The sequence below is a fragment of the Pimephales promelas genome, chromosome 1 (assembly GCF_988280905.1).
Source record: "Pimephales promelas chromosome 1, fPimPro1.hap1.1, whole genome shotgun sequence".
Lineage (NCBI taxonomy): Eukaryota > Metazoa > Chordata > Actinopteri > Cypriniformes > Leuciscidae > Pimephales > Pimephales promelas.
The window spans coordinates 12,488,949-12,516,947 of NC_142769.1; the positions used below are offsets into that span (position 1 = coordinate 12,488,949).

At 40.2% G+C, this 27,999-nt stretch overlaps 1 protein-coding gene across 2 annotated transcripts; it reads right to left on the reverse strand.

Moving 5' to 3' along the window:
- Positions 1–1,043: 1,043 nt before the first annotated feature.
- Positions 1,044–27,944, reverse strand: LOC148998357 (uncharacterized). 2 transcript variants are annotated; one of them, XM_089127344.1, is made up of 16 exons: positions 27,147–27,944; positions 7,830–7,971; positions 7,647–7,733; positions 7,189–7,560; positions 5,716–5,811; positions 5,408–5,637; positions 5,054–5,232; positions 4,873–4,966; positions 4,313–4,660; positions 4,085–4,202; positions 3,684–3,775; positions 3,484–3,598; positions 3,274–3,363; positions 2,700–2,861; positions 2,233–2,412; positions 1,046–2,147 (listed from the first exon to the last, which is right to left on the reverse strand). In XM_089127344.1, the coding sequence occupies exons 1-16, from the start codon at positions 27,207–27,209 to the stop codon at positions 1,942–1,944; spliced, it is 2,574 nt and encodes an 857-aa protein (XP_088983470.1). In that variant the 5' UTR covers positions 27,210–27,944; the 3' UTR covers positions 1,046–1,941. The 2 variants fall into 2 exon arrangements, with proteins under 2 accessions (XP_088983469.1, XP_088983470.1); XM_089127343.1 differs by lacking the exons at positions 3,274–3,363; positions 27,147–27,944 and having other exon boundaries at positions 1,044–2,147; positions 7,830–7,985.
- Positions 27,945–27,999: the final 55 nt, after the last annotated feature.

The following is a 27,999-nucleotide window of genomic DNA, read 5'->3' on the forward strand; positions in this document are numbered from 1 at the left end:
AAAAAGGGTTACGGACATGAGACCAACTGTAATAGAAAGGTGTTGACATGTGTTGTAAGCTGAGTAGTCATGGTTATAGTCACCAAGGGGTGGGGGGGGGGGGCTATGGTGTGAAAATAAAAAATCCCCCTTTGAACAAGACAATATTTAAATTCTGATACCAAAAATGTGTTTTACATCCCCTCAAATCCCTGGAATGCCACCAATTAAGTATTTACAACTTCCAATTTTAGGAAAAACCCCGGGTTAAAAAAAAAAACTACAACTCCCTAGACCCCTCTTCAGTACTTGTGTTGACATCAGCAACCCAGTTGTAGTTCCTCCGTTTTAGGGCCGTGCTAGGGTTGTGAAAACATGTATCTACCCAATATATCAAATATCACAGACTGTCTAATAAATAATTATACTGCATGTATATGATCTATGCTAAGAAAAGACAAAAATGTTCGTTTAATGACGATATTTTGACTAAAACAGGAGACCAGCGCGCCAACTGCTCTGCTCACGTGACGCAAAGCAGACTTGTCCTCATCTCCATAGTAACGGCCCATATTGCCACTTCCGCTATGAAAAATGTACAGAAAAACTCCTAAAAACACACACAAACACATTTAAAAAAAAATAGAAAACATTATATAAACAGTCACAATATAAAACGAATAATAAAAAAATACAGGAGTATAACTAGTCTGAAAATATTTTTACACATCAAAGGAAAATATCAAAAGATTTACATATTTCAACTGTTTTTAAATCCTTCTTTACACGAGTCAGAGATAGTCCCAAAGTAATGTTGTACATCAGTACTCAAAACATCGAAAAGTGGTTTCTGACCTGAAAATTTACATTTATGTATATAAAATTTTGTTTTAAAAAAGATCATTAAGAATATTTTGTTTTTGTCTAATTGCTAATTTTTCCAACTAACAATTCCAAACAAAACATTTTTCCCAGAGTAGAGAAAAATCCTTATCAATGTTATCAATAACAAAATGGGAAAAATCTTTCCATAACAATTTAGAATAATGGCAAAGCCAAAATAAATGCACTAATCTCTGGGTGCTGTCCACAAAAAGAACAATTTGCATTAACATCTACCTTGAATTTCTTTAAGAAAGTATTAACGGGATATACACGTTGGATAATTCGAAAGGAAACTTCTCTTATCTTATTAATAATTAAGTATCTTTTTTCCCCCAATATTGTCTGGAAAAAGTCTGGCTAACATTTGTTTTTCATAACTGAAGGTGTGATTTTTAAAACCATCATATTTGATGTCAATCTACTGTAGTGCTGAGTTATAAAACACAAATATCTTTAAAAACAAGAGATATTTAATTTTCCACTTAATGTCCGGTGTTTTCTTTTTCCCGACAGGGAAAACAAAAACAAAACATAAATTGTTCACGTATATTATAATTTGTATGTATGTTAAAACACTGTGGTGTAAAATGTTCAGAGATATTATAATTTGTTACACTGTTAATTTGTACAGTTTATTTAAGAAGTACATTTAGATAGAAGTTATGTTAAAATATTTTATTATTTTGATGTCTTTTTAAAGGCTTTGGCAATATTGTAATATTTACAGTCATTCCAATAAAGCAATATTGAATTGAGAGAGAGAGAGAGAGAGAGAGAGAGAGAGAGAGAGAGAGAGAGAGAGAGAGAGAGAGAGAGAGAGAGAGAGAGAATATTCTAACATGTGGAATCATAGCACACTGTTGTAGAGAATAACAATACAATAGGCTATGTACAGTTAACTACATTACATATACAAAATATATACAAATACAATGAAGCTATGTATGGATGCGCAATACATTTCAACCAATGTAATGCAAAAAAAAAAACAAAAAAAAAAAAACAAGGTAATTTCTCATGTTTGACATCTTGTGCTTTGACATCTTCATAGAGTCATACACATTTTCTACCTAATAACTACTCTCCCAGTTCCTCATCAGTTGAGGAAGTACCCTCTAAGTCTTCCTCTTCAGAGAAGTCATCGAAGGACAATGTTTGCAGTCCAAGAATACTTTTGTATGTTGTGCGTGCTGTAGCCAGTTGTGCTTCAACTTCACACAATCTTTTCTTCAGTACAGAAAGTAGTCCCTCACGTCCTTTCTCCATTAAGCCCTCTGTACTGCCTGAAAATGTGACATTAAAATATAAAGAAATGAGCCAATGGTTTCCAGAGAAGCAAATTGAAAAAAAACTATTTATTGTCCTTACATTTCCCATTGGTGTCTTCAGTGAGCTGAAAGGTAAACTCTACAATCAGTCCAGCAACACTCCTCATGTACTCCATGTGCTGCTTGACTTCACGAACCACAATAACTTCTTCTTCTTTCAGTCTAGCCAGCAGCATTACCTTGTCAAAAACATTTTTTTTCCGCTCCATATCACCATGACCTGCAATACATTACGTCAAAGTGTGATCTTACAGCCTATAAAAATAGAGAATAGAGAATACTACAATAGAGAAATAAACCCTGGAAGGATGAGATAGAACCCCAGCGCTTCACGAAGGGGTTTGATCACATACATTTACAAATTGCATTCTTTTTTTTTTTTTGCATATTGCCCCATGTCTTATTTTTTTAACATCATATAACATTTTTTACATCAAATTCCATATTTACATCAAAATGTGTGCATAAAACAAATTGTATTCAGTGCATTTTAGAGGAAGTACTTACATTCCCATGGCCAGGAGTAGTTGTCCACAGCCAGGAGTTCATTGGGAGGAGGGAGTTTTTCAACTTCCCCCACAGTAGCATTGTAGTCATTGATGGCAACTTCCAAGGCTTTCTTCTCAACAGCAATCTTTTTTCTCAGTTGATGCCTTCGCTTATTCCCACCTTCAATGAGAAACACAAAATGAGTGTGGATTCACACGATGACTACACAATAGCACCATACAAAATACAACTTCACAATATGCATGTATGTGTTATGATTATTGTGACAGATTTTGTGTAATCTTTTTTGCATTTTTTCCAGAATCTATTTTAAACAATCATACAATTTTTTTTAAATAGAGGACAAAATAGATAGGTCAGGACATCTCTGCACTTTGCAGAAATATTGGAAATATTTGGATATTGCACTAAACCTTATTATGATTTTGACAGTTTTTCAGTATGCTGCCCTGACTTGTAGTAAACATACTTTTTTTTATATAAATGGGTTTGCTATTTTTACTATGTATAAATCAGTAGTGAATTCATTTTTTCAAAAATCTGCATTACTAGTTGCCTTTTCTGCTCTCACCAGACTGACGATACAGCTGAAATTTTCGCTGTTTGATGCCCAAATATAGCCCCTCGATGGTCCTCTGCAGGTCATTTTGGATTGTTGCTTCTTTGTATGACAAAAAAACAAATGAATGCCCATTTACAATCAGCCTCTTTTAGATCCCCTGTATAAGAGCAGAGCCAATGATGCTTTAAAATATGCCATTAAATAATTTTTTCAAATTACCTGAGGTCCACTGCTGAACATCAGACACCCACTGCTGGACTGTGTCTTGCTGTAGAGATAACTCAGCGGTGAGTTTCTCTAGGTCTTTTGTTGCCTCTGCAATCCTTTGTACAGTCTGTCCAAAAGAAATGTCCATGTTGACAAATGCTGAGACAATTTAAAAACAAAAATGTTGTTATGCATATTTGCCTAGTAAGTACCTTGACGTATCTTTTGGCCAATGTCCGGTCAAGGTTTTCTGCCTTTCGCTTGTTCCAGCCACTTGCCTGGATTGTCAGCATGTCTGTGCGAACTTGACACACAATGAATGTGCAGTAATTTAGGTTCACAGTGAGGACCAAAGATCAGACAGATACTACATTGATCATTCTCTAATATTGTCACATTAACCTGGAAATAATTATACACTTAATTAATGAGTCAGAAGATAAATTATTATAAAGAGAATACTGATCAGTGTCTGTAAGCTGATTAGACTTATTTTCTTGTTTTCACCTATGCATTTGACCTATGCATGGAACTCTAAAATGCAAAGGCCGAGAATCAGTGTTCAAACCCCTTGGTCTCAATTTTGACACAACTATACATGAAAAATGCTTACCGGCTTTTGACATGTACTTGGAACATATGGCTGCTCGGGAGAGGAAGCTGTTAACCTGTTCAACCTCCTCCCCGATTGTTGTTCCAGCTCCTTCCTGATTGCGTCCCCCCCATTTTAACTGCAACACATTTACATGAATGTAATCATTTGGAAAACAACAAGTAGGGGCAGAGGACAGACAATCATAACATGTGGTACAAATGGTAAGAAATACATCTAATTGATTACCTCACACATCCATGAATGCGCTTTTGCATGCATGATGGAAAGAAATGGGCGCATATCCAGCAAGTCCTCCAACTCTGGACAGTGGTCCACAACTCTCTCCAGATATGGCCAATATTTGCAGACCACATCAGAGCAAAAGAACTGAACGTTCTGTGAAGCTAGCTGTTTCTGGAGATATAATGGGTATGCAAAAATTTCTCCACGGAACATATTCAATCCCTTCAACAAAACCCCATGACGGCAGACAGCCACTTCAACACCTTCCTCATCCAGTTTACTCGCAGACTTGTTGGCGGACTCTCGTGCTGCGGTCCACTGACCCGCACCACATCTCCCTTTTCCTGGATTCTTAAACAGATGAGGGCAAATACAGACATTTACACAGTTACATTTTATAAAATAAGCTGTAAATCATGGTATTATGGCATTTGATGGAGTAATGCCGCTCTATCACTTACATAAAGCAAATGATGTTTAAATTTGGGGGAGAAAAACTGGCAAGCATTCATAAAAATGTGAAACTGTGGTGTTACACATGAAGAAATATAAATTTAGCTTACATGTCCAGTTTTTCCATGGATGTAATCAACAAAGGAGGACACCTCAGCATCACTGGCCAAAAAGACTCCATCAAAAAACCCATCAGGTCTTGGTCTATAGATGTAGATGTGGGTCAAATTTATTTTATAGAAGTAATTTGTACTTGATTTGTACTTTTCATTGTACTTGAATGTTACACACCCTGGTTGGCTTTTGAAACGATATAATTTGCGGTTCCCATCCACTGCAACTGCCAACATGGTGGGTGTGCATGCAGGGCACTGAAAATGCTGGACCTGAGACAGCTTGTCAACCTCAAATTTGGCATAGGCCCATTCAAGGAAGGCCCTCTGCATTGTGTCCCCACATATCTTACCACTCTGAGAGCAAAAGTGAAAAAAAAAAAAAAAAGGTTGGCTTCAGACAATGGTCAGGACGAAGAAAGGGCTCCATCAAGAAATATGTACTGAAACATTGGGGATTGTAAGAACAAGTCCTAACAATGAAACAGTTATTTAAAACGTAATCCAAATAAGAAATGATGAGTCCACTCACTCGCCCAAAGAGTTTTGTACGACACTCAAGCATGCTGACAAAAGCTTGTCTTGACATCCCTGGGGCAGTGATTTTAAGATCTTCATACGTGGTGAACAAGTCCACCATGTACAAGGTCTCAAAATTGACAGTGGCTGGCCAGTAACCACTTTCAACCAAATCACTCATGGTTACTGGCAAGGTTTTTCCACAGGAGCAGTTTACTGATGGAAGGAATAGGTTGTATCTTCCTGAAATTTCAGAGAAAAACAATTATCTATTGTTCACAAGAAACAAAAAACACAATATGAAGAAATAAAAAAAGTTACCATTCATTCCAACTAAAATAACTGGCTTTCCCCTGGAAAAGCTTGTTTGCCCAGTGGAGCAGTCGCAGCAGGGAGGAACGATTGGTAACATGCAATCTAAAAAGCAGAATTAGTTTACATATTAGTGTAAATGAAACAGTGAGGTTGTTGTTTCTATCAAACAAAACTTCATCCAGCATGTTTGTTGGAGTAAACCAGGGTTTGTGTAAGATGTAAAATAGCCTACACTCACCTAAAGGATTATTAGGAACACCATTCTAATACTGTGTTTGACCCCATTTCACCTTCAGAACTGCCTTAATTCTGCGTGGCATTGATTCGACAAAGTGCTGAAAGCATTCTTTAGAAATGTTGGCCTATATTGATAGGGTAGCATCTTGTAGTTGATGGAGATTTGTGGGATGCACATCCAGGGCACGAAGCTCCAGTTCCACCACATCCCAAAGATGCTCTATTGGGTTGAGATCTGGTGACTGTGGGGGCCATTTTAGTACATTGAAGTCATTGTCATGTTCAAGAAACCAATTTGAAATGATTCGAGCTTTGTGACGTTGCATTATGCTGCTGGAAGTAGCCATCAGAGGATGGGGACATGGTGGCCATAAAGGGATGGACATGGTCAGAAACAATGCTCAGGTAGGCCGTGGCATTTAAATGATGCCCAATTGGCACTAAGGGGTCTAAAGTGTCTCAAGAAAACATCCCCCACACCATTACACCACCACCACCAGCCCAACAGTGGTAACAAGGCATGATGGATCCATGTTCTCATTCTGTTTACGCCAAATTCTGACTCTACCATCTGAATGTCTCAACAGAAATCGAGACTCATCAGACCAGGCAACATTTTTCCAGTCTTCAACTGTCCAATTTTGGTGAGCTCTTGCAAATTGTAGCCTCTTTTTCCTATTTGTAGTGGAGATGATTGGTACCCGGTGGGGTCTTCTGCTGTTGTGGCCCATCCGCCTCAAGGTTGTGTGTGTTGTGGCTTCACAAATGCTTTGCTGAATACCTTGGTTGTAACGAGTGGTTATTTCAGTCAAAGTTGCTCTTCTATCAGCTTGAATCAGTCGGCCCATTCTCCTCTGACCTCGAGCATCAACAAGGCATATATTCGCCCACAGCACTGCCGCATACTGGATGTTCTTCCCTTTTCACACCATTCTTTGTAAACCCTAGAAATGGTTGTGCGTGAAAATCCCAGTAACTGAGCAGATTGTGAAATACTCAGACCGGCCCGTCTGGCACCAATAACCATGCCACGCTCAAAATTGCCTAGATCACCTTTCTTTCCCATTCTGACATTCAGTTTGGAGTTCAGGAGATTGTCTTGACCAGGACCACACCCCTAAATGCATTGAAGCAACTGCCATGTCATTGGTTGATTAGATAATTGCATTAAAGAGAAATTGAACTGGTGTTCCTAATAATAATTTAGGTGAGTGTATATAACCTGAGATTAAAAAAAAATACCTTTTTCATAATAGGAGAATTTCCCTCCTTCATCCTGCTGAACAAAAGTGGATGGTGGCAGGTGTCTGAAGAACCCCTCCACCATGGATGCTCTGTTATGAAGCACCAGGGCCTCATGTGTGGAAAGGTCACAGGCTGTGCAGTAGAGTGATCGTGGTAAACAGTCTCTACACATCACTACTGCAGCCTTGTGTCCACAATGATGGCAAACCCCCTCCTTCGGCTTCTCTGATGACAACATATTGTTCACCATGAAGGGCCTTAATACTGTCCAATTTTCTAGAGAGGAAGTTTGCCTGTCCCTCCAAAGTGAGGGGAGAGGTTGTTCAGCACCATTTCCCAAGAGGTCTCTGACCTCTTGAATGAGGGAGTCTAAAAATGAAAAGTGAAGAAGGCAATGGTAAATCTGGGCAATTAACACATAACAAATGAGGACACAAATATAAAGGGAAAAAAACCTAAATTTTCGATGGTCACAGTGTCTTGTAGTGTCTCAGTTGTGCTGGTTGATGGAGCACAGGAGGGTGTGACGCTTGCTGAAGAAACTGCAAAAATATGAATATCCATTTAGAACTTCCTCAATTAATAATGAATGCAACTACTGATGAAAAAACTAAAAAAAAAAATATCAAAAAACCAACCAGTAACGTTAGCTGAATTTCGCTTTCGTCTCTCCCCAGCTCTACGTCTTTTTGGCCGAGGTTGACCATTGTCCTCATCAAGCCAAACGCACAGCTTTGTTGATTGTTTTGACCCTCCTTCAGTGCGTCCATGCTGATCTACCTAAATAAACAATTGAGCCACAGAATAAACTTCCACCCACTAAGGTCATTGCTACCTACAATCCCATTATAAAAACAATGTTATAAATATAGCTGCGAGCAGCGATGAAGGGCCCAAGCCGGTGGCACCGCAACCCCGGTTCCTTAGTTACCTAAAAGCACCAGGGTGGCCATGCCACTGGCTTTGGCCCTTCATCGCGGATCACAGCTATATATATATATATATATATATATATATACTGTATATATACATATATATATGAAGCCGGTGGCACCGCCACCCTGGTGCCTTTAGGTTTATTGTGCACGACATGCAAAATGTAACCCTGCTTTGACTGATGCAAGCTCTACAGCACAGTTTATAGTAAGAAAGAATATAGTAAGAAAGAAAAGTAAGCTGTTACTCTGAGATGGTTTGGGAAACAAACATTCATCATGTCGCATTGGTTTTAGTTACTTGTCCTCAAACAGAGCCCTACTCTGTTTATATTTCAGTTACACATTCTACATTGATTAAAAAAGAAAAATCAAATGTGTTTTTAATTGATACAGAAATAAAATATTTATAATTCAGCTGAGAATAAAGTTAGTTCAAATTTTAAGAAAAACAAATATATGATCTGAAATATAGCACATTCATTTTTAAATTCATTCAGGTTCAATTACCAAAAATACAATCTTAATTTAATTTAAAGCAAATAATAAATCTAAAATATATGGGTTATATGCATATTTTGTAAAAAAAGAAAGAAAGATATATATCCAAAAACACAAGGCCTTAAACTTTAACAAGGGTGCAACTCTTTTCACTACAACAAACATAGTCACACACACAAGTCAAGTCACTTACATTTTATATGCAATATTGACTTTTTAGATGCAATATTGACTTTTTTCTGTTTCAGCAGAGAAAATAGTTAAACAAAGATCACAGCGACCCATCGCGCATCTCAAAGCAATGTGTTTTTTCATTAATGAATGATTCAGCATTTTGAATCCATGACTCGTTCATTAAGACGGTCATCTGGCGACACCTTATGGTGATTTAGGGTTATGTTTAAAAGTATCGTTCTTTACAGCGATTTTTAATTGACTCCTGTTAAACCAATCTCGTAACATTATTGTGTAACCGATTTAATTTGATCAGCCTTACCTAGGGTAACAGCCCTATAGTGTCTTATTATTCTAAATTATTGAATTTATTGATCAAATTTACTAATGAAAAATGAAGCATACATTTATTAAGACTAGGCTGCCCTGCAGATATTAGGCTACAATATGCAGATTTAAATATACCATTTATCAAATAATCTGTTTATTTTTAGGTTACACATTACATTGTTTAAAAAATAAAAATCAAATGTGACCCGCTCTGGCGAAATGAGTCGGAAGTTGCAACCTTCCATTTTAAGATATGGGCCGATTATGTGGAAAAACCATGAAATAACAAAAAAAAAAAAAAAAAAAATTTTTTTTGCTAATTTCAAAGAACAGACATTCAAAAATAATCTCACAGGGTTTCGTAGTCGAGATAATTGAGTAAAGGTATTTAAATAATGATTAAAGTTGTCAAAGCTTTAAATTCGCTGAAATAAACATTGCTCTTCTCAACTCCCTTCGTCACCTCTGAGCATTTCCTATCCCCTGAAACGTTGAACTCACTGGAGGCTTCTAACCTAAACTGCGTGAGTATATTTATCTGCAAGAAGAATATAGCCTATTTAAGGCTGTAACGATCACGACACTCAGATCCACGAACCTGTGTCGCGGTGTGAGAAGACAGAATCACGACACCGACACGTCCCTTCAACTCCCGAAGTTATCCTTCACGTCCAGACCCAATGCTAGCTACAACATCTTTAAATTACTAGGCTATTAGTATTATTTGAAGTTAACATTATAAAATACGTAGACTTACACCACAAAACTTAAATTATTACTAATTTTTTTTTTTAAATTGGGCAATTTCAGCATTATGGAGGAGATCCAATTCCCAGATAATTAAATATTTTAATAAATTGGCCTATGTGAACCACACTGCACAAACCAAAAGTAATACTCACCCGATGAAGAAGGGTTGACTCTCTCCAGAACATAAAATCTTTATTTTATTTTCCGTGTTCGCATTTATGAGGAAAAACAATCCGAACGTGACCGTTCTCTGGAAGCAGCACTAAAACTTTCACATAGCTTAAACATGCAAGCACAAAGCCTTTCTTTAAAGTAAATTTCGTTTTAAAATAATTATCTTAATTTAAATCAATGTTTCATCAACCAATTACTAGGATTTAATAATAAGAAATAAATTGCAGACAATAGGCTAGGCCTAATCACGACGCGGAGACGCGCGGCACGTGAACTGAAGCTTGTCTCATGAACCGAAAGTCAGCGTATAAGGTATCCTCACAGACATATATATTGAAATGTCTACTTTTAAACACAACCATTCAAAATGAAAGAAAACAGACTGCTCTCTGCTTATGTGGGCTAATCCGTATGAAAACTGAATTTCTCTCTGACTCCTCTTTAATCTTTCTGATTTTAGAACATTTTTGTAAAAGTGACTTTTTAATTATTTATTTCAAAAAAAATAAAAATAAGTTGAGTTTCAGCCTCGTTAAATTGCATTTATATATGTTAATCTATTTGGTCAAATTAAGCTATATAAAATAAATAGTTTATCCCTTAAAATGCTATGGATTTTGAAAGATATCAAAAAAAAAAAAAAAAAAAAACGGGCAAAAAAACTTTAAAAGCGATTTTCTTAGGTTTTCAATTGGAAAAAAAAGGGCAGACGACCAGAATTCAAATCTGTATATCGTTACAACCATTCAAGGTATGACCAAGGTATCATTTGAAAGCTTACAGTGTCCTCTTTCCATTAATATCAAAATCTCAATTTTTAAATTTGGGTCACTGTGACTAATTTTGCTGGATCAGGTCGGTCACAAATGTGTTTTTTATTGTAGTATTATTTTATACAGAAATACATTATAATTATATATAATATACAAAATATAACAGTGGGCGCGATTAAACAGTGTTACAATAAAACTCAACATTGTGTTTTTTAAAAATAAATTCAAATAATACAAATCCCGAAATTGCGCTAATTTTAAAATTAAACTAAAACTCATGGCTGCACAAGCATTCATAACTGTGCGCGCCAACAGCGAGGAACCAGCAGAACCGAGTGAACGTTCATTCTGTTTAGTTCAATCCTACTTAATAGGAATTTATTTAAAATGCTTGCTCTACTCCACAACATTAATGTCTTGTGCGGATATCTGTATTTTGACTTTCGGTTTTAAGTAAGCGATTTAAAAGTTCCCGAGTCCCAGCGGAGTCACACGTTGATTAACCGGTGGGAATATACACAATAGGCCTACCTGATATTGAACACAAGAGGGCAGTATAGCACTACGTATGACTCAGATTATTTTTTCTTCTTCTGAATTTTAAAACCATTCTGGCTGTTTTTGAACGTAAACATAATTCTTAAATGAAAAAAGGGAAAAACTGGTTTAATTATAATATTTGTATAATTTAATTTAGAAACAAATGATGTATAATTACATTTTTAGAAGATATGAGGCTTTTAGTGTTTACTGTTTACTTTTTTGACATTACTTTAATCTTTTGCCAAAGTTGCACATGCCTACTGGCTAATAAATGTGATGTATCTGTCGAGCTATCTGTATCTATCTGTTTTAAGCAATTTCAAGCATGCTAAGAGTCCCAAAAGTATCAAAAAAGAATGTTAAAGTTTGATTTGTTGCCACAGCAACAGTATCAAAGATATCAAGAATCCATTCACAGGTCTACATCTGCTGTATTTTTACATTATACAGATGAAGTTTGAAGCAAATCGGTTAAAAATAAGAGGGTGATATCAAAGCATTTTGAAAGTGACACACTTCCTGCTGCCAGTTGGTGGCGCTATAACTCTGACTCACAATAGTCACATCCATGTAATCAGCCTCTTACAGTGAACACACTGCTGAAGTTTCATCAAGATCAGTTAATGTATGCTGAAGTTATAACACACTTCCTGTTTCACGTTTCTCGCCATAATTTTGTTTCCTCGCCACGGCCAAACCGTTCGAGATATCAAAAATCCCCTCGCAAACTTTCATCCTCAATGCCTTGACTTCATGCTGACCGAGTTTCGTGCCGTGTGTTTGAATTCTCTAGGAGGAGTATTGCACATTCCATTGCGAGCGTTTTACAAACAAACCTCAATAGCCGACTTCCTGTTTGGCTGGGGTAAAAAGTAAGAGCGTGAGGTATAGATGAAACGATGAGATCAACATGTGTACCGAGTTTCTTATTATTACATGCAAGCGTGTTTGATTTATGGACCAAGTGTTCGGACCCCGTTCCAGGGGGCGCTGTCTAGCCCCCCTGCCACACCCAGGTACCATCTTCAGCCCGGCTCTGATGGCTGTGGGATCTGACCTGTGTGCAAAGTTTCAAGAGTTTTCAAACCCGTTAAGGGCCCCAAAAGCCGCTAAGAGTCTCAAAATCATAAAAAAAAAGAATTTTAAAGTTTGATGCGTTGCCACGGCAACAGTATCAAAGATATCAAGAATCCATTCACAGGTCTTCATCTGCTATGTATTTACATTATACAGATTAAGTTTGAAGCACATCGGGTAAAAATAAAAGGGTGAGTTCAAAGCATTTTGAAAGTGACACACTTCCTGCTACCAGTTGGTGGCGCTATAACTCTGACTCACAATAGTCACATCCATGTGATCGTCCTCTTACAGCGAACACACTGCTGAAGTTTCATCAAGATCAGTTAATGTATGCTGAAGTTATAACACACTTCCTGTTTCACGTTTCTCGACATAATTTCGTTTCCTCGCCATGGCCAAACCGTTCGAGATATCAAAAATCCCCTCGCAAACTTTCATCGTCAATGCCTTGACTTCATGCTGACCGAGTTTCGTGCCGTGAGTTTGAATTCTCTAGGAGTAGTACTTCAAATTCCATTGCGAGTGTTTTATGAACAACCCTAAATAACCGACTTCCTGTTGGGCTGGGGTAAAAAGTAATAGTATGAGGTATATATGAACGATGAGATCTATATGTGCACCGAGTTTCATATTATTACATGCAAGCGTGTTTGATTTATGGACCAAGTTTTCGGACCCCGTTCCAGGGGGCGCTGTCTAGCCCCCCTGCCACGCCCGGGTACCATCTTCAGCCCGGCCCTGATGGCCGCGGGTTCTGACCCGTGTGCTAAGTTTCAAGAGTTTTTGAGCATGTTAAGGGCCCCAAAAGTGCCCGAATAGTCGTATAAATAATAATAATAATAAATATAGCTGCGAGCAGCGATGGCGGGCCCAAGCCGGAGGCACCGCAACCCCGGTTCCTTTAGTTACCTAAAGGCACCCGGGTGGCGGTGCCGAAGGCTTTGGCCCTTTCATGATTAAATGTTAAAGCGGCTTGCCATACTCTGTCATTTCGACTAGTCACAATTATGTTACAGATATCTTAAATGATAATACAAACTATCCAAAGTGTAACGACTAGACAGAAAGACGTTGTTGATATCTACAATGTTAATTCCGGACAGGCAAACTTAGCTTTTAAATGTTAAAAGGGCTTGCCATACAGGGACGTAGGCTCAGAGAGAGGCTCACCATATTCAGACCAAAATATCTGACTTCCTCTTGGTCCGAGCTAATGACTATGTATTAGAAAGTTGTACGGCTTGAGGAGTACAATGTATATACCGATTTTTGTAACTGTAGATAAAACTAACAACCAATGTAGTAGCACTTCTCTTTTTTTGATTGGCTGATGCGTAGCAGGGTCGACTGCTGAACTCCAGGCGAGACGCGCTTGATTCTCACGTGAGAGCGGCGCGGCCAGAGAAATTGCGTATATTAAATATATTATTAATAGTTTTTCCGCATGAGAAATACAATGTGTGACGGGAGTGTGAGACAAAAGACTGAAACGAGTGACTGTCATGCTCAATGCGTGACACACTATAAAAAAATATTTCACACTGACTCCACATTTAGGGGGCCACAAGGGGGTCCAAGCTTGTTGTCGCAGGGGCACTGGCCCCCCCAGGCCCCCGCCTAGAACCGCCATTGCTCACACACACACACACACACACACACACTTTCTCTCTCTCTCAAGAAGCAAAAACATGACTGCTAAAGGTTGTATCAGCGATGGCGGGGTAACATCACTTAACATCACGAGTGCTATTCCCTTAGGCCACGCCCCCTTGTCTCCCCAAAGTATTATAAGCAATCATGCGTATCCCGTGTGCAGAATGATGCACTTGAAGCAACACCAAGTCACAGCACGCAACGCTTCACATTGAAAAGAACATAGCGAAGGGATGGTATCTATAATCTATGCTTAGTAGGGCTGCACGATTTGGGAAAATGTCATATTGCCATTATTGAGCCAATATTGCAATTGCGATTTGCGACTCCGATATAATAAAATGGTTTCATGAGTCCAACTTGCTTGGTTCTAAAGTAAAATGCACACACAGATTAATGTTTATTTCTCAACTCAAACTAAAAACAACAACAACAATAAATGATTGATAACACCTATAATGATCAATAAACCATCAACCAAACCAACATTACAGTGATTCCATCAATTGAAAGCCATCAACTTTTTAAAAAATTATTACGCTTAAAAAAAATATATAACAGCTTTTAAATTAAGTGAACTTCAAACAATCCCCACATAAACCCATAATAAAAAACATATTTACCTGTGCCCTTCCTGTCTTAACAGGTACAGAAATTGAATAAAGTTATCAAACAGTCTGCGCTGCCTGAATCATAAATTATATATATAATAATCCTTATTAAAGCTACAAAAGTTCTTTACTCAAGATCAGTAAGTAATTTTCTAATTTCCCTTTGTTCTTTTAACTTTACTGAAAGAACGCTTTATTCGCTGCTGGCCCTTTAAGAGCACCCGTTGCCGAGACGCGGATCTCACACGCGCCTCATAGCACAACTCTTTTCATCCATAGACTTTTCTTATGTTATGAAGATACTAGACAAAATCACATTTTGGCATAATTGTGTGTGCTATTGTTCGTTCAAGCTCGAAAGAGAACTGTTTATTCTGGGCTGGCACACGGTCAGTGCATGCGCATTATGCGAGTCTCATCTATTCTAATCTAGGGCACTCACAGGCAGCTTTTCACTTCTTGTCGTGCAAAATGCGAAAAGGCATTTGAACCAATAAGAGGGGGATCTTGTAACACTAGTCAAAGGATGACAAAAAAGAAGAGATGCTGCGCTAATAGCCCTACTTTGTTTATTTCATATAAAATCGCGGCATTTTGCGTTATATAATTGCATAGGTTTGAGATCGCTATTACGACTGCGATATAATTAATCGTGCAGCACTAATGCTTAGTGTATTCTAAAGGGCAATAAACTCCACTCCAGCAAGATAGTCATTTTATGCAAATCATAGACCTTTATGCCTTATCTACAAATAAAGTATAATATTGGGAACATTGATCTTGAAGAGAGTGTCGTCGTGTTACTGTCGCAACCGAACGCGACGCGCTAATGCTGATGCATGGAGAATGACTGAGGCGAGATGACTTTCCGTTAACTTTAACTTAGAGACTAAAATATTAATTTTACCACACATTAAGCTATTGAATGACTTTAGAAGTCTTGGAATATAGTGTGAAAACTTGATTGTGCTTTACAGTTTTTTATGCCTTTAGTGGGGCTTAACAAAATAACACAATATGCAGAATGTCGGACGTCACTTATAGGCTAAACTGTTTTTATAGATAAAACTATTTACATTCGGCAGTCATGAAAACAAATCTCAGATAACGGTTGACTAGGTAACAATGTGTAATTTTGCGCCGGAGTTCTCCTTTAACTTACATTAGCTAGCTAACTACGAACGAGCTAACCAGATAACATTAACAAATTGACAAGCACTTACTGGGCACAGTGGGCAGAATGGCTCTTCAAATGACCGACGAAATTGGAGGTTGTCATCTGACTGTCCGCGATCTTAACGTTGCATGTCTTGCAAAGCGCTGTTCTTTTGCCATCTTGTTGTAAGAAATTCTTGAATCCAAAAGCGACGACGACCCTCGTTATCCCTCCGGCTGACATGTTGATGTGATCTGATGTAAGTGGGCGTGGTGTGCGCATAAGGTATGAGAAGGCATGACTGATGATCTCGTGATCCAGTCATGACAGCGCTATTCTCAGCCTGCGCTCCAGCTGGATCAACTTTATTTTTTTTACATAATTTATATATTTTATATTCAAACTGAAAACATGATGTGATTAACACTCAAGTCATATTATTACATGCAAGTGTGTTTGATTTATGGACCAAATTTTCAGATCAAGTTTATGGACCAAGTTAATTTAATTAATAAACCTATAAAACTATTAATGCACTACAATTAAACTGGTTATATGCCTTTACTTATAAAAAATAAAAAACTTATTAAAAAAAATACCAGGCTTAAGGCATTTATTTTTTATGCAGGCCATACACACAGGAGTGAAATGGTTAAGACCCCTCCCCCTACAAACACACACACATACACAGACAGGCAAAGACAGAGATGTAGGCTCAGATTAAGCAAGACCACATTCAAACAAACATATCTGACTTTCTGTGGGTCCTAGCTAATGAGTGTCAATTAGAAAGTTGTCCGGCTCGAGGAGTACAATATACATACCGATTTTTGTAACTGTAGATAAAACTAACAACCCTACTTTTGTCAAAAGGTGGCGCTACTGAGCCCTCACCACGCCCGTTTCTGAAACATTGCACGTGTCTACTGGCTAATAAATGTGATGTGTCTGTCGAGTTTCATGCATTTTGAAGCATGCTAAGGGTCTCAAAAGCATCCTAAAAGCATCCTAAAAGAAGGGTAAAGTTTGATGTGTCGCCACGGCAACAGTTTCAAAGATATCAAGAATCCATTCACAGGTCTACATCTGCCGTATGTTTACATTATACATATGAAGTTTGAAGCAAATCGGGTAAAAATAAAAGGGTGATATCAAAGCATTTTGAAAGTGACACACTTCCTGCTGCCAGTTGGTGGCGCTATAACTTTGACTCACAATAGTCACATCCATGTGATCGTCCTCTTACAGCGAACATACTGCTGAAGTTTCATCAAGATCAGTTAATGTATGCTGAAGTTATAACAAACTTCCTGTTTCACGTTTCTCGCCATGATTTCGTTTCCTCGCCACGGCCAAACCGTTCGAGATATCAAAAATCCCCACACAAGCTTTCATCCTCAATGTCTTCACTTTACGCTGACCGAGTTTCGTCGAATTTGGATCAAAGCTCTAGGAGGAGTATTTCAAATAACATTGCGAGCGTTTTACAAACAAACCTCAATAGCCGACTTCCTGTTGGGCTGGGGTAAAAAGTAAAAGCGCGAGGTATAGATGAAACGATGAGATCAACATGCGTACCGAGTTTCATATTATTACATGCAAGCGTGTTTGAGTTATGGACCAAGTGTTCGGACCCCATTCCAGGGGGCGCTGACGAGCCCCCCTGCCACGCCCGGGTACCATCTTCAGCCCGGCTCTGATGGCCGCGGGTTCTGACCCGTGTGCAAAGTTTCAAGAGTTTTCAAGCATGTTAAGGGCCCCAAAAGTGCCCGAATAGTCGTAAGAAAAATAATAATAATAATAAATATAGCTGCGAGCAGCGATGGCGGGCCCAAGCCGGTGGCACCGCAACCCCGGTTCCTTTAGTTACCTAAAGGCACCGGGGTGGCGGTGTCGCAGGCTTTAGCCCTTTCATGATTAAATGAAATGTTAATACAGCTTGCCATACTCTATCTGTCATTTCGACTAGTCACAATTACATTACAGATATCTTAAATGATAATACAAACTATTCAAAATGTAATTAAGACTAGTCACTTTTGTCAAAAGGTGGGGTGTTGATATCTACAATGTTAATTCCGGATAGGCAAACTTAGCTTTTAAATGTTAAAAGGGCTTGCCATATAGGGACGTACAGTAGGCTCAGAGAGAGGCTCACCATATTCAATCCAAAATATCTGACTTCCTTTTGATCCAAACTAATGACTATGAATTAGAAAGTAGTCCGGCTTGAGGAGTAAAATGTATATACCGATTTTTGTAACTGTAGATAAAACTAACAACGCCACTTTTGTCAAAAGGTGACGCTATTTAGTCCCTGCACCATGCCCGTTTCTGAAACTTTGCACATGTCTACTGGCTAATAAATGTGATGTGTCTGTTGATTTTCATGCAATTTCAAGCATGCTAAGAGTCTCAAAAGCATCCTAAAATAATTTCAAAGTTTGATGCGTTGCCACGGCAACAGTATCAGATATATCAAGAATCCATTCTCAGGTCTTCATCTGCCATGTATTTACATTATACAGATGAAGTTTGAAGCAAATCGGGTCAAAATAAAAGGATGATTTTAAAGCATTTGGAAAGTGACACACTTCCTGCTGCCAGTTGGTGGCGCTATAACTTTGACTCACAATAGTCACATCCATGTGATCGGCCTCTTACAGCGAACACACTGCTGAAGTTTCATCAAGATCAGTTAATGTATGCTGAAGTTATAACACACTTCCTGTTTCACGTTTCTCGCCATAATTTTATTTCCTCGCCACGGCCAAACCGTTCGAGATATCAAAAATCCCCTCGCAAAATTTCATCCTCAGTTTCTTGACTTCATGCTGACCGAGTTTCGTGCTGTGTGTTTGAATTCTCTAGGAGTAGTATTGCAAATTCCATTGTGTGTGTTTTATGAACAACCCTAAATAACCGACTTCATGTCTAGCTGGGGTAAAAGTAAGAGTGTGAGGTATATATGAAACGATGACATCAACATGTGTACCGAGTTTCATATTATTACATGCAAGCGTGTTTGATTTATGGACCAAGTTTTTGGACCCCCTTCCAGGGGGCGCTGTCTAGCCCCCCTGCCACGCCCAGGTACCATCTTCAGCCCGGGCCTGATGGCTGTGGGATCTGACCTGTATGCAAAGTTTCAAGAGTTTCCAAACCCGTTAAGGGCCCCAAAAGCCGCTAAGAGTCTCAAAATCATCAAAAAAAAGAATTTTAAAGTTTGATGCATTGCCACGGCAACAGTATCAAAGATATCAAGAATCCATTCACAGGTCTTCATCTGCTATGTATTTACATTATACAGATGAAGTTTGAGGCAAATCGGGTCAAAATAAAAGGGTGAGTTCAAAGCATTTTGAAAGTGACACACTTCCTGCTACCAGTTGGTGGCGCTATAACTTTGACTCACAATAGTCACATCCATGTGATCGTCCTCTTACAGCGAACAAACTGCTAAAGTTTCATCAAGATCAGTTAATGTATGCTGAAGTTATGACACACTTCCTGTTTCACGTTTCTCGCCATAATTTCGTTTCCTCGCCACGGCCAAACCGTTCGAGATATCAAAAATCCCCTCGCAAACTTTCATCCTCAATGCCTTGACTTCATGCTGACCGAGTTTCGTGCCGTGTGTTTGAATTCTCTAGGAGGAGTATTGCAAATTCCATTGCGAGTGTTTTATGAACAACCCTAAATAACCGACTTCCTGTTGGGCTGGGGTAAAAAGTAATAGTATGAGGTATATATGAACGATGAGATCTATATGTGCACCGAGTTTCATATTATTACATGCAAGCATGTTTGATTTATGGACCAAGTTTTCGGACTCCGTTCCAGGGGGCGCTGTCTAGCCCCCCTGCCACGCCCGGGTACCATCTTCAGCCCGGCCCTGATGGCCGCGGTTTCTGACCCGTGTGCAAAGTTTCAAGAGTTTTTGAGCATGTTAAGGGCCCCAAAAGTGCCCGAATAGTCGTATAAATAATAATAATAATAATAATAATAATAATAATCCTAAGGAAAACAATAGGGCCTTCGCCCTTTCAGGGCTTGGGCCCTAATAAATATAGCTGCGAGCAGCGATGGCGGGCCCAAGCCGGTGGCACCGCAACCCCGGTTCCTTTAGTTACCTAAAGGCACCCGGGTAGCGGTGCCGAAGGCTTTGGCCCTTTTATGATTAAATGTTAAAACGGCTTGCCATACTCTGTCATTTCGACTAGTCACAATTATGTTACAGATGTCTTAAATGATAATACAAACTATCCAAAATGTAATTACGAATAGACAGAAAGACGTTGTTGATATCTACAATGTTAATTCCGGACAGGCAAACTTAGCTTTTAAATGTTAAAAGGGCTTGCCATACAGGGACGTAGGCTCAGAGAGAGGCTCACCATATTCAAACCAAAATATCTGACTTCCTCTTGGTCCGAGCTAATGACTATGTATTAGAAAGTTGTCCGGCTTGAGGAGTACAATGTATATACCGATTTTTGTAACTGTAGATAAAACTAACAACCCCACTTTTGTCAAAAGGTGGCGCTATTTAGTCCTTGCACATTGCCCGTTTCTGAAACTTTGCACGTCTACTGGCTAATAAATGTGATGTATCTGTTGAGTTTCAAGCAATTTCAATTTCAATTTGACTGTTGAAAAGAAGTGCGCCGATTAGATACTCAGGATCGGTATCGGCTCTGACACTGCCATCTTTGACGAGGCTGATTCAAATTCTATATTGTGCATATACTATTCTGTTAGGCACAAAGGCACAAAAACTTTCTAAAGTACCATAAAGTTTTTGTGTACTGTATTATTAGTGTTCTGAAGCTATTATGTGATATAGAAATTAATATTTAAGTCATTAAATTCAAGAACACAAACTTTTCCCTCTCTGCGCCTGTCAGTCATTCTCCATTCAGCATTCAAACAGCACGTCACATTCGGTTACAGTCAATGATGAAACGATCTTCAATGATTCAATGTTAATCCTATTATACTGGATCTTTAAGATAAAGGTCTAAAGGTCTATATTTTCGAATGAAGAAACTTTTTCTTGCTGGACTTTATTGCTGTAACTTAATCGTGTTACTTTCTACCGGGTGTCGGACGCTGTCGGTTAGATCACAACACTAGAGTCAGAGCACTATAATTGTTCTTCACGCACACAGTAACTGAAATTTAAAACCTTTAAAAGAAAAGGCTCAATAAACTATTGCATAGATAGATAATGTATAATACACTGTTCATAAATATGTATTTCCTTTGTGCTTTGAACTTTTCAATACGGACTCAATGCGCTGTAACTTCATGTGGCTTCAAGCACATCATTCTCCGCTCGGGATGCACATAAGTGCTTTGTGCTGCACCGTATTGGAGCCGTAATATCATAATGCAGTTGTGACGCTGTGCGGAGAAACAGAGCTGAGGCTGGGTCCAAACGCAGTGTAGCTTTATTAAAGAAACTTAAAACAAGACACTAGAAGCAAGAAACTAGAGCACCAACGCAACACACATAAATTCAACAACCAACAAAGACAGGGCAGAAACACAGGGCTTAAATCAGGTGAACTAAACAAGATGATAAAACACAGGTGCATGAAATAAACCATAATCAGTCCAGGGTAAAACATGAATGAAACAATAACCTAGGAAGGAGTGCCCCCCAAAGGCTCAAGCGGGCACTCCAGCCGCAGATCGTCACATAACCCCCCCTCTAAGGAGCGGCTTCCAGACGCTCCTAGAACGATCCAGGCGGGGGGCAGAGTGAAGGTGATCCCGGGGGAGGGACGGAGGGCCAGGCCCGTGCAGGGGAACAGGACCAGGAGGTAGCCAAGGCGGGCCTGGGCCGCAGAGCATGGGCATACCAGACTGGGCCGGAGACCAAGGCGGAGCAGGACGAGGCGGAGGCCAGGGCGGAGCAGAACGAGGCAGAGGCCAGGGCGGAGCAGGACGAGGCAGAGGCCAGGGCGGAGCAGGACGAGGCAGAGGCCAGGGCGGAGCAGGACGAGGCAGAGGCCAGGGCGGAGCAGGACGAGGCAGAGGCCAGGGCGGAGCAGGACGAGGCAGAGGCCAGGGCGGAGCAGGACGAGGCAGAGGCCAGGGCAGAGCAGGAAGAGACCAGGGCGGAGCAGGAAGAGGCGAAGGCCAGGGCGGAGCAGAACGAGGCGAGGTCCATGTCTGCATCGCCTCCATGGCCCTCACAGGGTACCTACTGCCCCCCCCCAAAAAATACTTGGGGAAATTCACGGGAGGAGCCCCTGGGTGGCGAACGGGCACAGGAAAGGCCTCCCGGAGCCTGAAGGGCGCAGGCAGAGCGAGGCGCAGAGGCGGGGCCGGCAGAGCGAGGCGCAGAGGCGGGGCCGGCAGAGCAAGGCGCAGAGGCGGGGCCGGCAGAGCAAGGCGCAGAGGCGGGGCCGGCAGAGCAAGGCGCAGAGGCGGGGCTGGCAGGGCGAGGCGCAGAGGCGGGGCCGGCAGAGCGAGGAGTCTGGGCACGCTCACCGGGGCCTGGCGAACCAAACGAGTCCTCCTTCTCCTCCTCCTGCGGCGGCGCGTCACAGGGCTAGACACACTCGCTGGGCTGGACAACTCACTCACTTGAACTGGAGATGCAGCGCTCACTTGAAGAGGAGATGCAGCGCTCACTTGAAGAGGAGATTCAGCGCTCACTTGAAGAGGAGATGCAGCGCTCACTTGAAGAGGAGATTCAGCGCTCACTTGAAGAGGAGATTCAGCGCTCACTTGAAGAGGAGATTCAGCGCTCACTTGAAGAGGAGATGCAGCGCTCACTTGAAGAGGAGATGCAGCGCTCACTTGAAGAGGAGATTCAGCGCTCACTTGAGGAGGAGATTCAGCGCTCACTTGAAGAGGAGATTCAGCGCTCACTTGAGGAGGAGATTCAGCGCTCACTTGAAGAGGAGATTCAGCGCTCACTTGAAGAGGAGATGCAGCGCTCACTTGAAGAGGAGATGCAGCGCTCACTTGAAGAGGAGATTCAGCGCTCACTTGAAGAGGAGATGCAGCGCTCACTTGAAGAGGAGATTCAGCGCTCACTTGAAGAGGAGATTCAGCGCTCACTTGAAGAGGAGATTCAGTGCTCACTTGACTCGATTTGGACCTGGACACACTTGACTCACTTGATTTGGACCAGGACACACTTGACTCACTTGATTTGGACCAGGACACACTTGACTCACTTGATTTGGACCTGGACACACTTGACTCACTTGACTCGGCCGTTGACTCACTTGACTCGGCCGTTGACTCACTTGACTCGGCCGTTGACTCACTTGACTCGGCCGTTGACTCACTTGACTCGGCCGTTGACTCACTTGACTCGGCCGTTGACTCACTTGACTCGGCCGTTGACTCACTTGACTCGGCTGGCACGCGCTCAGTGGAAAACTCTTGAGGCAGGAATGCAACGGAGCTCACGTGAATCGCGAGTTCGGCTGGGCTGACGTGAAGCGCGGGCTCGGCTGGGCTGACGTGAATCGCGGGCTCGTCAATGCGCACGTGAAGCGCGGGCTCATCGTGACTGACGTGAACCAGCGGTGAAGACGACGAGGGCTTCGCGGGTAAAGTACACTCGGCAGGTGTCGAGTAGAATAAGCGCGCAGTAGTGAAGAGGTCCTGCAAGTAACGAGCCCGAGCGACATACCCGTCAAGAGTCCAGTTGGCAAGGTCCCGCGGCATCCATCGAGCGATCTCATAATCCAGCCCATTCAGAAACAGGCCCATGAGCTGGATATCATCTAGCGCTCCCAGACTGCTAATGGACAGGAACTCCTTCGCGTACCTTTGGACAGACTGGCCCTCTTGCAAGACCGACGACAGGTATTCTGTCATAGCCCGGTTGCTGACGACTGCTGGACCCATATTGAGGTTGGTTGTTCTGTGACGCTGTGCGGAGAAACAGAGCTGAGGCTGGGTCCAAACGCAGTGTAGCTTTATTAAAGAAACTTAAAACAAGACACTAGAAGCAAGAAACTAGAGCACCAACGCAACACACATAAATTCAACAACCAACAAAGACAGGGCAGAAACACAGGGCTTAAATCAGGTGAACTAAACAAGATGATAAAACACAGGTGCATGAAATAAACCATAATCAGTCCAGGGTAAAACATGAATGAAACAATAACCTAGGAAGGAGTGCCCCCCAAAGGCTCAAGCGGGCACTCCAGCCGCAGATCGTCACAGCAGTGACGTAATGACAGATTATTAATTGCCTTTCAATTATATGTTGCTTTATAGCAGCCATGGCTATATTTTTTTTTAATGATTTTTGTTATCTTGTTTTTCATGAATGTATTTTTCAAAAATAAGAGCAATGTGTATTATCTATTATTAATATGGTTTATAATAGCATTTTTGTCATAGATTATGACAAAGTAATCATATGATCCACCAGCGAGGAACCAGCAGAACAGAGTGAACATTCTTTCTGTTTAGTTCAATCCTACTTAATAGGAATTTATTTAAAATGCTCGCTCTACTCCACACCATTAATGTCTTGTGCGGACATCCGTATTTTGACTTTCGGTTTTAAGTAAGCGATTTAAAAGCTCCCAAGTCCCAGCGGAGTCACACGTTGATTAACCGGTGGGAATATACACAATAGGCCTACCTGATATTGAACACAAGAGGGCAGTATAGCACTACGTATGACTCAGATTATTATTTTTTTATGAATTTTACAACAATTCTGGCTGTTTTTGAACGTAAACACAATTCTTAAATGAAAAAAAAGGAAAAATTGGGGAAGTTATAATATTTGTATAATTTAATTTAGAAACAAATGATGTATAATTACATTTTTAGAAGATATGAGGCTTTTAGTGTTTACTTTTTTGACATTACTTTAATCTTTTGCCATAGTTGCACATGTCTATTGGCTAATAAATGTGATGTATCTGTTGAGTTTCAAGCAATTTCAAGCAAGCTAAGAGTCCCAAAAGCATCAAAAAATAATGTTAAAGTTTGTTTCGTTGCCACGGCATTTTGAAAGTGACACACTTCCTGCTGCCAGTTGGTGGCGCTATAACTTTGACTCACAATAGTCACATCCATGTGATCGGTCTCTTACAGCGAAAACACTGCTGAAGTTTCATCAAGATCAGTTAATGTATGCTGAAGTTATAACACACATCCTGTTCCATGTTTCTCGCCATAATTTCGTTTCCTCGCCACGGCCAAACCGTTCGAGATATCAAAAATCCCGTGGCACTTTTTCATCCTTAATGTCTTGACTTCACGCTGATCGAGTTTCGTCGAATTTGGTTCAGTGCTCTAGGAGCAATAATTTAAATTACATTGCATGTGTTTTAAACACAACCCTAAATAGCCAACTTCCTGTTGGGCTGGGGTAAAAAGTAAGAGTGTGAAGTATATATGAAACGATGAGATCTATATGTGTACCAAGTTTCATATTATTACATGCAAGTGTGTTTGATTTATGGACCAAATTTTCAGACCAAGTTTATTGACCAAGTTAATCTGATTAATAAACTAATTATATAAAACTATTGTCAATTCACTACAATTAAACTAGTTATATGCCTTTACTTATAAAAAATAAAAATAAAAACTTATTTAAAAAATACCAGGCTTGAGAAATGTATTTTCTTTATGCAGGTCATACACACAGCAGTGAAATGGTTAAGCCCCCTCCCCCTGCACACACACACACACACAGACAGCCAGCCAGCCAGCCAAAGGCTCAGAGTGGCCATATTCAAACAAAAATATCTGAGTTTCTGTGGGTCCTAGCTAATAAGTGTCAATTAGAAAGTTGTCCGGCTCGAGGAGTACAATATACATACCAATTTTTGTAACTCTAGTTAAAACTAACCACCCCACTTTTGTCAAAAGGTGGCGCTACTGAGCCCTCACCACGCCCCTTTCTGCAACTTTGCACATGTCTACTGGCTAATAAATGTGATGTGTCTGTCGAGTTTCATGCAATTTGAAGCATGCTAAGGGTCTCAAAAGCATCCTAAAAGCATCCTAAAAGAAGGGCAAAGTTTGATGCGTCGCCACGGCAACAGTTTCAAAGATATCAAGAATCCATTCACAGGTCTACATCTGCCGTATGTTTACATTATACAGATGAAGTTTGAAGCAAATCGGGTAAAAATAAAAGGGTGATTTCAAAGCATTTTGAAAGTGACACACTTCCTGCTGCCAGTTGGTGGCGCTATAACTTTTACTCACAATAGTCACATCCATGTGATCGTCCTCTTACAGCGAGCACACTGCTGAAGTTTCATCAAGATCAGTTAATGTATGCTGAAGTTATAACACACTTCCTGTTTCACGTTTCTCGCCATGATTTCGTTTCCTCGCCACGGACAAACCGTTCGAGATATCAAAAATCCCCTCGCAAACTTTCATCCTCAATGTCTTGACTTCACGCTGACCGAGTTTCGTCGAATGTGGATCAAAGCTCTAGGAGGAGTATTTCAAATACCATTGCGAGCGTTTTACAAACAAACCTCAATAGCCGACTTCCTGTTGGGCTGGGGTAAAAAGTAAGAGCGCGAGGTATAGATGAAACGATGAGATCAACATGTGTACCGAGTTTCATATTATTACATGCAAGCGTGTTTGAGTTATGGACCGAGTGTTCGGACCCCGTTCCAGGGGGCGCTGACGAGCCCCCCTGCCACGCCCAGGTACCAGCTTCAGCCCGGCTCTGATGGCCGCGGGTTCTGACCCGTGTGCAAAGTTTCAAGAGTTTTCGAGCACGTTAAGGGCCCCAAAAGTGCCCAAAAGGTAGTAAAATAATAATTATTATAATAATAGAGAAGAAAAATAATCGCAAGGAAAACAATAGGGCCTTCGCCCTTTCAGGGCTTGGGCCCTAATAATAATAATCCTAAGGAAAACAATAGGGCCTTCGCCCTTTCAGGGCTTGGGCCCTAATAAATATTACATTGTAAAAATTCACTCTAATGTGATGAATTCTGGTCCTGTACTGTACAGACAGATCTAGAAAACCCTTTCTACATTAAAAAAAAAAAGAACAAAAGAAAGTGAGACGTTTTTACATAATATTTAATTAAACTCTCACTGGCTCTAACGTAGGAAATCAGCTCAGCACTATAGCTTGCATTTGAACAAAGACAATGAACCTGTATAGTTGCACTTTGCTTGGAGTGTTTTTAATTTTGCACCTTCCCTGCAATACCTCAGTCAGAGTCTATTATGGTCTTACACCTTGCAATTAGCATTAATTAGTATGCTTTTCCACCACTGAGATAATGTTATTTACCTTGCACTCGTCCAGGAACGCATCAACCAGGAATATGGCATCTTCTGGTTCAAGGTGATTCATTTTTTCAGCTTGGTCAAGTTATCCACGCTTCCTTTTCCTCCTTGTTAATATATATTCTTTGTTAATGTCTACCTTTTCCTGCCTTCTTCTTCTTCTTCTTCTTCTTCTTCTTCTTCTTCTTCTTCTTCTTCTTCTTCTTCTTGATTCGCATCGATTTCGCGCATTACCGCCACCTACTGTGAACTTGATCCAGAAACTCTACAACTACCCACTCCCCATCCTTCTTGAAGTCACGTGACTCAACCAAAACGTTTCAGTTTCACATTATTCTGGCGAGATCTGAAAAATATTCGCAACAACGAGCAAGCAAGTGATTATGTACATTCACTGAGTGGATATTATAACAAATAAAATATATATTTCTCGCTAGAAATGTAATCAAAACTTATTTTTATGCAGAAACTAAAAATATGCCGATAGCACCATACCAAAACAAAACGTTTCAGTTTCACATTATTCTGGCGAGATCTGAAAAATATTCGCAACGAGCAAGCCAGTGATTATGTACATTGACTGAGTGAATATTATGAAAATAAAATATTTCGCGCTAGAAATGTAATCAAAACTTATTTTTATGCAGAAACTAAGTCAAAATATGCAGATAGCAGCATCCATGTTATAGCAACCAAAACGTTTCAGTTTCACATTATTCTGGAGAGATCTGAAAGATATTCGCATTAACGAGCAAACAGGTGATTATGTACACTCACTGAGTGGATCTTATGAAAATAAAATATATATTTCTCGCTAGAAATGTAATCAAAACTTGTTTTTATGCAGAAAGTCAATA

Coding starts and splice junctions, on each gene's coding strand:
- LOC148998357 (XM_089127344.1), bottom strand. CDS start 27,209: ATGAATCACCTTGAACCAGAAGATGCCATATTCCTGGTTGATGCGTTC. Junction 5,638..5,715: donor TATTTTAGTTGGAATGAATG/GTAACTTTTTTT, acceptor CTGAAATTTCAG/GAAGATACAACCTATTCCTT. Junction 4,967..5,053: donor CGTTTCAAAAGCCAACCAGG/GTGTGTAACATT, acceptor CTACATCTATAG/ACCAAGACCTGATGGGTTTT.